This window comes from Ranitomeya variabilis, chromosome 7 (genome assembly GCF_051348905.1).
Source record: "Ranitomeya variabilis isolate aRanVar5 chromosome 7, aRanVar5.hap1, whole genome shotgun sequence".
Taxonomy (NCBI): Eukaryota; Metazoa; Chordata; class Amphibia; order Anura; family Dendrobatidae; genus Ranitomeya; species Ranitomeya variabilis.
In genome coordinates this window covers 169,615,466-169,625,881 of record NC_135238.1, presented here as the reverse complement: position 1 = coordinate 169,625,881, position 10,416 = coordinate 169,615,466, and the positions used below count along the sequence as shown (strand labels likewise).

At 45.3% G+C, this 10,416-nt stretch overlaps 1 protein-coding gene across 2 annotated transcripts; it reads right to left on the bottom strand.

Annotated features, from left to right (window-relative positions):
* Positions 1 to 207: 207 nt before the first annotated feature.
* LOC143784242 (uncharacterized) lies at positions 208 to 4,460 on the bottom strand. 2 transcript variants are annotated; one of them, XM_077272255.1, is made up of 7 exons: positions 3,607 to 4,460; positions 2,849 to 3,535; positions 2,685 to 2,759; positions 2,491 to 2,577; positions 2,177 to 2,390; positions 1,924 to 2,083; positions 208 to 1,812 (listed from the first exon to the last, which is right to left on the bottom strand). In XM_077272255.1, exons 2-7 carry the CDS (start codon positions 3,014 to 3,016, stop codon positions 795 to 797), a joined length of 1,722 nt encoding a protein of 573 aa, XP_077128370.1. In that variant the 5' UTR covers positions 3,017 to 3,535; positions 3,607 to 4,460; the 3' UTR covers positions 208 to 794. The 2 variants fall into 2 exon arrangements, with proteins under 2 accessions (XP_077128370.1, XP_077128368.1); XM_077272253.1 differs by having other exon boundaries at positions 2,849 to 4,460.
* Between the last annotated feature and the right edge of the window lie 5,956 nt (positions 4,461 to 10,416).

The following is a 10,416-nucleotide window of genomic DNA, read 5'->3' as shown; positions in this document are numbered from 1 at the left end:
CAGCCAGACCACTGCCAGGAACAAATGACCCAGCCCTGGAATATGTCTTTGTAGGTGATGAAGCCTTTCAACTGTCGCTGCACCTACTGAAACCGTACAGTAGCCGGAACTTAAACCATACCAAGCGGGTCTTTAATTACCGGCTTACTAGAGCACGAAGAGTAGTGGAGTGTTCCTTTGGCATATTGACGGCGAAGTGGCGAGTTCTGCTGACGGCTATCAAGCTGAAAACAACAACTATAGACGAGGTAGTTAAAGCCTGTGTGGTGCTCCACAACTTTGTCCTGTCAAAGGAGCCCGTTTCTTTGGATGATGAAGAGTTGGAGACCACCTTGTGGGACTACCGCAGCAGCTCGGTTCGCTCTACAAGTTCAGTTACAAGGATGAGGGACCAGTTTGCCGATTATTTTGTCTCACCTGTCGGGCGGATCCCGTGGCAAGACATGATTGTGTAACCTGTTTCCCATGTGTAACCTGTTTCCCATGTGTTTTGGTTATGTAAAAAAAGTGTTTCTGCCCCCCCCCCCAAAAAAAAGGCCCAAAAGCGTGGTTTTCTTGCTAGTAAAACCATTATGTTATACCCTTTACATGTCTGGTGTTTGTTTTTATTAAACCTTTTTTTATTATATTACCTTAATAAATCCACACACACACAAAGAGTAGAATTGTAATCCGAATTTTATTTTAACTCTTTTTTTTTTTTTTTTTTTTTGTTTTGCAAAAAAAATATATATATATTTTCCAACATTTTTATAGAAAAATTAGAACATTTTTTAGAATCTTATTTACACACTTTACAAATTTTCAAAGTGTTGGGTGGAGATATGAGAGGAGGATGTGCCGGAAGGTTGGACCACGTCGATAGGTGGGGAAACCCTACTTGTTTGGGGTGCAGTGGAAGTGGGGGTTAAACCAAGAGGCTGACCAGAGGGGGGTGGTGTTGGGGTAGGTGGAAGAGAAAAGTTCAGTAAGGAAAACATTGGGGAAGTAATTTGGTCTAGGGGCCGGGATTGTTGTGGGGACTGGGTCGGGTATTGTGACTGGGTAGGGTAGTGGGAGTGGCGTGGGGTTTGGTAATGGTGCTGGTGTGGGGATTGGAGCTGGGTTTGGTAATGCTGCTGGTGTGGGTATTGGGGCTGGGTTTGGTAATGGGGGGTATGGTGTGGAAATGGGGCCTGGTGTGGAATTGGAGTGGAGGTGTGGTGAGGTGTGTGGGTCGATTCATTAATGGCCTGCAGTGCAGCATTATGGCAGGTATTCATTACCCGCATCTGTTGCTCAAAAGAAAGCTTCTCCATGCTCATGAGCATGGATTGGAAAAAAAGGTTGGCCGGATCGGGACTTACAGCTGAATGCAGCCTATCCAAGCGACTGCTGGTTTCCTGGCTTGTTTCACTGATGCGTGATTGCACCATGTTGAAACCAGCAGTCACTTGCTCTCCCAAAATTTTGAAAGAGCCTTGGAAGGATGCATTCAGGTGTAAGAACTCAGGAGCATAGCTCCTTTCCTGACCCCTCTGGCGCTGCCGCCACGAACCTAATGGTGGTGTCGAGGTGGCAGGATCAGAGGGGTGGGGTAAAGGGAACGCTAACTGTTCAGCATCAGATGCGAGCAATGAAGCCTGCAATAATGCTCCACTGCTTGGGGCGGATGAAGTGGAGGGGACAGAGGGGTCAGAGGAGAGGACAGAGGGGTCAGAGGAGGGGACAGAGGTGTGGGGCCTACCGACGTGGCCCTCAGTGGCGGACTCAGGAGGGATCGCTCCAGAGGGCGCAGAGGAAGATGCAGGCGCCCGGTGGCTGGAGAAGGTGCTGTGAAAGAAAAAACAAATGAAATTAATACATTGGAATGAAAAAGCCCTGACTGAAAGCAAACTAAGTAGACAGGTTAACATGGTTATTAGTGGGCTGTAGAATACTTACACTCTGCTTAGCATTGTTCGCCTCAGGAAGGAGAGGGCCTGGCCATATTTATATTTGCTCCTCTTCCTTCCTGCAGAGCCACTCGGGGCCTTCATCTCATCATTGAATTCCCTCTTAAAGCGATCCCTCAGTGACCGCCACCGCTTCCTAATCTTTCCAACTGTGAAGACAAGAATCAAAAGAAAAAACCAAAAATTGGTAAATGCAATACATTACAGTCAGCTCAAAACATCACTGGAAAGTGAATACTTACCTAGTTTGCTCTGCTGCTGAGGATGAAGGCTCTCCCGCCTTGGAAACAGGTTGCGACACACTTCGTCCCAGAGCCGACGGGTGACACCGGTATCAGCATGCCTGCGGTCAGCCATGTTCCACAGCGGCTCCCGCTCGCGAACCTCCTCGATGAGACAATCGATGTCAATGTCATCATCATCATCCTCCTCTTCTGCGGGAGCACGCTGTGAAGCCTGTGTCAAAAAAAAAAAAAAAAAGGAAAACAAACAAATTAGTACACTGAAATACTAAAGTACCAATAGAATCCCCCTCCCCCCCAAAAAAAAAACTCACTGATGGCCGACCGTGGCGACGAGTCCGCCGACTCTGGGACTGTCTGGGAGAGCCTTCAGCGGCAGCAGCAGGAGCAGCAGCAGCAGCCTGAAATGAAGGAAACAAATTCTCAGTTAAGGTAGGCAGGTGTTTAGTAATCTGTTTTGTGTATGGTGCAGTGTGATGTGCGAAGCAACTGTTTCACCACTACTTACACTTGGTTCCTCCTCCACTTGCATCTCTCCACCCGTCTCGCCCCCTTCTGACAGCTCCTCATCTGATTCAGCTTCCTGTTGAAACATAATGTATGCATGTAGTTATCCATAAAAATTTAATTTAAAGAAATTTAAAAAAAAAAAAAAATTTTGTGTTAACTTACCGATACACGCTGTTGCTGTGGAGGAGGGCTGTCAGAAGAGGACATCGTTTTGTGGTCCTGGTGGGCAGTGGCTGTGTCCTGGTGGGCAGCGGCTGTGTCCTGGTGGGCAGCGGCTGTGTCCTGGTGGTTCTGTAAGTTAAAGACACACTTGCAATCTGCTCGACACATTGAAGTAGCAGATTGGGGTCTTCAAAACTTACTTCTAGCTCTTTAGCTGTGGTCCTGGTGGGCAGCGGCTGTGTCCTGGTGGGCAGTGGCTGTGTCCTGGTGGGCAGCGGCTGTGTCCTGGTGGGCAGCGGCTGTGTCCTGGTGGTTCTGTAAGTTAAAGACACACTTGCAATCTGCTCGACACATTGAAGTAGCAGATTGGGGTCTTCAAAACTTACTTCTAGCTCTTTAGCTGTGGTCCTGGTGGGCAGCGGCTGTGTCCTGGTGGGCAGTGGCTGTGTCCTGGTGGGCAGCGGCTGTGTCCTGGTGGGCAGCGGCTGTGTCCTGGTGGTTCTGTAAGTTAAAGACACACTTGCAATCTGCTCGACACATTGAAGTAGCAGATTGGGGTCTTCAAAACTTACTTCTAGCTCTTTAGCTGTGGTCCTGGTGGGCAGCGGCTGTGTCCTGGTGGGCAGTGGCTGTGTCCTGGTGGGCAGCGGCTGTGTCCTGGTGGGCAGCGGCTGTGTCCTGGTGGTTCTGTAAGTTAAAGACACACTTGCAATCTGCTCGACACATTGAAGTAGCAGATTGGGGTCTTCAAAACTTACTTCTAGCTCTTTAGCTGTGGTCCTGGTGGGCAGCGGCTGTGTCCTGGTGGGCAGTGGCTGTGTCCTGGTGGGCAGCGGCTGTGTCCTGGTGGGCAGCGGCTGTGTCCTGGTGGTTCTGTAAGTTAAAGACACACTTGCAATCTGCTCGACACATTGAAGTAGCAGATTGGGGTCTTCAAAACTTACTTCTAGCTCTTTAGCTGTGGTCCTGGTGGGCAGCGGCTGTGTCCTGGTGGGCAGTGGCTGTGTCCTGGTGGGCAGCGGCTGTGTCCTGGTGGGCAGCGGCTGTGTCCTGGTGGTTCTGTAAGTTAAAGACACACTTGCAATCTGCTCGACACATTGAAGTAGCAGATTGGGGTCTTCAAAACTTACTTCTAGCTCTTTAGCTGTGGTCCTGGTGGGCAGCGGCTGTGTCCTGGTGGGCAGTGGCTGTGTCCTGGTGGGCAGCGGCTGTGTCCTGGTGGGCAGCGGCTGTGTCCTGGTGGTTCTGTAAGTTAAAGACACACTTGCAATCTGCTCGACACATTGAAGTAGCAGATTGGGGTCTTCAAAACTTACTTCTAGCTCTTTAGCTGTGGTCCTGGTGGGCAGCGGCTGTGTCCTGGTGGGCAGCGGCTGCGGTCCTGGTTTATCTGTTATATGTATAATGGATCTATAGTTAGACCACCCCCTGAACTAGGTAATGTTCAATGATAAACACCCTACTAAAATGATGTCAGAAATGTTCATACAGGTGAACACCAAAACCCCCCCAAAAAGTTGCACGTTATACCATTCATTTCCATGTCCCAAAAAACAAAATTTTTTAATGTTAACACCATGAAAAAATATATTTGACACATTTTATTTAAAATAAATAATAACCTCTCCCCCCCCAAAAAAAAAAAAAAAATACTTTACAGGTTAACCTTTATTAAAAAAAATGAGCCCTCAACCAACCCTGTATTGCATGTGTAACCATTGGTACATACACCAGTTTTAAATTTACCTTTATGAAATAATACTACGGACATTTTTTTAATAAACATTTTATTATAATTTTTTTTTTGCACTTTTTTTTTTAAAAATCACAAGGAGCTGACATGCTCTTTATTTTAAATACAAGTACTTCAACTGCAAATGGTTATAACTGTAATAAAAAAAAATTCAACACTTTTATTAAATAGAAAAACCCCACACTCACACATTCAAACCACAAGCTGCACACCGCTAGACTTTTTTAAAAAACACATCAGATTTAAAAAAAAAAAAAAAAAAAAAAAAAAAAAAAATTTAAACCACATGCTGCACAGACCACTATACAGTCAATACATCAGAAAAAGGCAAATAACCAATTATACAGCATGGACAAATGCACATGCCATCAACAAGACGTACCCAAAAAACATGCATGGTATGTGTCCACATTCAGGATCGCATCAGAATTTGGGCAGGATTTCCCATCAGTATTTGTAAGCCAAAACCAGGAGTGTAAAAATTAGGTAAAGTATAATACGAAAACAGGCACACTTTTGCTTTTATCACCCACTCCTGGTTTTGGCGTACAAATACTGATGGAAAATCCTGACCACATCCTGATGCAATCCTGCACATGGACACATACCCTCCCACATGAACAGGCATAAAATTGGCAAAGGCATAATATGGTGCAGGCACATGGTACAAAAGCACACAGCCGTCCAAAAATGCACACATACACATGCACGCACATAGCTTTATGCAAATACACATATGTACAACAAAGGCAGAAAGGTGAAACCAATCAGAAGACGCATACACACACACACATACAAAAGGCTGACAATCCTTTGGCTGAAGCAGCAGGTCTTCACAGTGGCTGGCATCATGGTGGATCTGGACTCTAGCATGGCACTGGCTGGTGCAGGACGATGGCAGGCCTCAGGTTCTCTTCAGGTTTTAAGCTCTTGCTGTAGTCAGTAGTACCTCATACACACAGAAATGCACAGGCACACAGATGCACACTAAAATTGCAATACTCACACTGGCTATGGTGGCTGGAGTCTTGTAGCAGGATGTCTGGAGTCTTGTGGCAGGATGGCTGGAGTCTTGTGGCAGGATGGCTGGAGTCTTGTGGCAGGCTGGCTGCAGTCTTGTGACAGGCTGGCTGGGGTCTTGTGCTTGGCTGGGGTCTTGTGGCAGGCTGGCTCTTGCTGGCAGGCTTCTTTGCTTCTCTGTGTCTTGCTGGCATATGTGGGGTTCAAGGCCCAGGCCAGGTTTATATAGATTTGGGGGTGTCTGACCAATTGGCAACAAAATACTTCTTCTGAGCATGCTCAGTGTAAAAAAAACGTATTGCAGCGCTGCATTGCGTCGTACGACGTGTCCCGACGCATCCGTCGCTCATAGGCTTCCATTGCAGCCAACGACGTATGCCGCAGGATGCGTCGCGACACGTTTTTTAGGCGGAGACAAAAAACGTTACAATCTACGTTTTTTTGAGACGACGTGTCGCCAAATTTTGACGCATCCGTCGTAAAACGTACACGACGTATGCCAATCCGTCGCCATACGTCGCCAATACAAGTCTATGGGAAAAAAACGCATCCAGCAAAAAGTTTTGCTGGATGCGTTTTTTCTGAAAAAAGACGTTTTGAAACGTAATGCAGTTAACGCTAGTGTGAAAGTAGCCTAACTGCATCTAGCCCAGGCAATACTTTGGGCCTAGTAGCAGTTTCTGCTACTTAGCAGAGTAGCCCACCCATAAAGCAAGCTACACCGCCTGTTTATCTAAGTACTGATTTTTAACTGGATCTAGTCCAGGCAATACTTTGGGCCTAGTAGCAGTTTCTGCTGCTCAACAGAGTACCCCACCCATGGAGCAAGCTACACCGCCTGTTTATCTAAGTACTAATTTTTAACTGCATCTAGCCCAGGCAATACTTTGGGCCTAGTAGCAGTTTCTGCTACTCAGCAGAGTACCCCACCCATGAAGCAAGCTACACCGCCTGTTTAACTAAGTACTGATTTTTAACTGCATCTAGCCCAGGCAATACTTTGGGCCTACATGAAAAAAAGAACGTCAGTAATTATATACATAAGACGACTCAATAACAGCTATACTACACCAGAGATACATGAGTCAAACAACTTGCCAAATAGTAACCAAATATATTTATTGAAAAATAAATTTCCAATTAAAAACCATACACGTAATATATAGTACAAAATACTTAGTACAAATTGTGACTAAATCCAAGGATACACCCATGGATCCAGATTCACCATGATAGGACAACAGTAGATCAACTGTCATAAAACCAGTGTTAATTATCTGCACATAGCTATTGTATGGCTGATGTATAGCAGTGACCACAAGTGTCGTCTTTACACAGTAGTACTACTCGTACTGATAGGATCACTGCATATCACAAATAAACCAACCACAATATGTGAAGATAAAGTGAATAAATAAGTGAAGGGTTAATTACCCATGGGTCACACGATGTCCTGTCAGGCACCCGGTCCAAACCCCGACGCGCGTTTCGCGTTAGTGTACTGCCGCTTCCTCAGGGGGCGTGGCTAACTTAGGATCTCGGTCGCATATAAATAGTGTACCGATCCGGTCATGTGATGTGATAAGAATAACTAGTGCGCATGCGTGAAGCGCAAGGACGCGTCACCGCTGTGTCTCAAGCCTCGATCCCGACGGACATGTCCCGGTCACGTGAGTGGGTCGGCGCCACGCCCACACCACACAACAAGGGACCACAGATGCTGTGCCCCGGCGCATAAAGTGACATTTTAGTGTGCCTATATTCTTGTTTATGTGCACATGGATTTTGATGCTGAAAGAGAGGTCAAACGGTGGTTTGAAGACATGTATCAACGGTATAGGAAATTAAGCTGAACAAGCAATATGGACTGATAGAAATATATGATATATTGCATGTCATATTGTGGGATTAAGTTATCTCGATATTTTTTGCAACAAAATTTATTCATATGACATGTATTTAGTCCAGCTTATTATATATATGTTGATTCAGCATCAATGCATGGTATTCATAGCTTGAATTTTTTAATTTTTATGTTTATCTAATGTATGTGTAATAAAGTTAGTTTATCATGTATGTATGTATAGTACATATTGCACGTGTCACTTTCTTTATGCACTAGTTAATATCTAATATTGCACAATTAGTGTGGTTTTATATATGCGCTTTATCACCTTTCATTGATCGCGGTTCTTTTTCCCCCATTGTTGGTATGTTTGGGGTTTAAGTATGGGAGATCGAGATATAGTATTATTACGATCAATATATGCGCATTAACCTCACCTTATTATTTTTAGTATTTGCACTAATGTCACTTTTTGATATCCTTGCACTTTCAATGCACTGTCACTTTATGCGCCGGGGCACAGCATCTGCGGTCCCTTGCCTGTGTTCTGACGGCGGTCCTGTTGTTGTGTGGTGTGGGCGTGGCGCCGACCCACTCACGTGACCGGGACATGTCCGTCGGGATCGAGGCTTGAGACACAGCGGTGACGCGTCCTTGCGCTTCACGCATGCACACTAGTTATTCTTATCACGTCACATGACCGGATCGGTACACTATTTATATGCGACCGAGATCCTAAGTTAGCCACGCCCCCTGAGGAAGCGGCAGTACACTAACGCGAAACGCGCGTCGGGGTTTGGACCGGGTGCCTGACAGGACATCGTGTGACCCATGGGTAATTAACCCTTCACTTATTTATTCACTTTATCTTCACATATTGTGGTTGGTTTATTTGTGATGTGCAGTGATCCTATCAGTACGAGTAGTACTACTGTGTAAAGACGACACTTGTGGTCACTGCTATACATCAGCCATACAATAGCTATGTGCAGATAATTAACACTGGTTTTATGACAGTTGATCTATTGTTGTCCTATCATGGTGCATCTGGATCCATGGGTGTATCCTTGGATTTAGTCACAATTTGTACTAAGTATTTTGTACTATATATTACGTGTATGGTTTTTAATTGGAAATTTATTTTTCAATAAATATATTTGGTTACTATTTGGCAAGTTGTTTGACTCATGTATCTCCGGTGTAGAATACTTTGGGCCTAGTAGCAGTTTCTGCTACTTAGCAGAGTAGCCCACCCATAAAGCAAGCTACACTGCCTGTTTATCTAAGTACTGATTTTTAACTGGATCTCGTCCAGGCAATACTTTGGGCCTAGTAGCAGTTTCTGCTGCTCAACAGAGTACCCCACCCATGGAGCAAGCTACACCACCTGTTTATCTAAGTACTAATTTTTAACTGCATCTAGCCCAGGCAATACTTTGGGCCTAGAAGCAGTTTCTGCTACCCAGCAGAGTACCCCACCAATGAAGCAAGCTACACCGCCTGTTTATCTAATTACCAATTTTTAACTGCATCTAGCCCAGGAAATCCTTTTCGGCCTAGTTGTATTTTGTGCTACTCAGCAGCGTACCCCTCCCAAGAAGCAAACTACACCGCCTGTTTATCTAAGTACTGATTTTTAACTGCATCTAGCCAAGGCAATACTTTGGGCCTAGAAGAAGTTTCTGCTACTCAGCAGAGTACCCCACCCATGAAGCAAGCTACACTGCCTGTTTATCTAATTGCTAATTTTTGAATGCATCTTGCCCAGGAAATCCTTTTGGACCTAGTTGCATTTAGTGCTACTCAGCAGAGTACCCCACCCATGAAGCAAGCTACACCGCCTGTTTATCTAAGTTCTAATTTTTAACTGCATCTAGCCCAGGCAATACTTTGGGCCTAGTAGCAGTTTCTGCTACTTAGCAGAGTAGCCCACCCATAAAGCAAGCTACACCACCTGTTTATCTAAGTACTGATTTTTAACTGGATCTAGTCCAGGCAATACTTTGGGCCTAGTAGCAGTTTCTGCTACTCAGCAGAGTACCCCACCCATGAAGAAAGCTACACCACCTGTTTATCTAAGTACTGATTTTTATCTGCATCTAGCCCAGGCAATACTTTGGGCCTAGTAGCAGTTTCTGCTACTCAGCAGAGTACCCCACCCATGAAGCAAGCTACACCACCTGTTTATCTAAGTACTAATTTTTAACTGCATCTAGCCCAGGCAATACTTTGGGCCAAGTAGCAGTTTCTGCTACTCAGCAGAGTACCCCACCCATGAAGCAAGCTACACCGCCTGTTTATCTAATTACTAATTTTTAACTGCATCTAGCCCAGGCAATACTTTGGGCCTAGTAGCAGTTTCTGCTACTTAGCAGAGTACCCCACCCATGAAGCAAGCTACACCGCCTGTTTATCTAATTACTAATTTTTAACTGCATCTTGCCCAGGAAATCCTTTTGGGCCTAGTTGCATTTTGTGCTACTCAGCAGAGTACCCCACCCATGAAGCAAGCTACACCGCCTGTTTATCTAAGTTCTAATTTTTAACTGCATCTAACCCAGGCAATACTTTGGGCCTAGAAGCAGTTTCTGCTACTCAGCATAGTACCCCACCCATGAAGTAAGCTACACCGTCTGTTTATCTAAGTACTAATTCTTAACTGCATATAGCCCAGGCAATACTTTGGGCCTAGTAGCAGTTTCTGCTACTCAGCAGAGTACCCCACCCATGAAGCAAGCTACACCGCCTGTTTAACTAAGTACTGATTTTTAACTGCATCTAACCCAGGCAATACTTTGGGCCTAGTAGCAGTTTCTGCTACTTAGCAGAGTAGCCCACCCATAAAGCAAGCTACACTGCCTGTTTATCTAAGTACTGATTTTTAACTGGATCTAGTCCAGGCAATACTTTGGGCCTAGAAGCAGTTTCTGCTACTCAGCAGAGTACCCC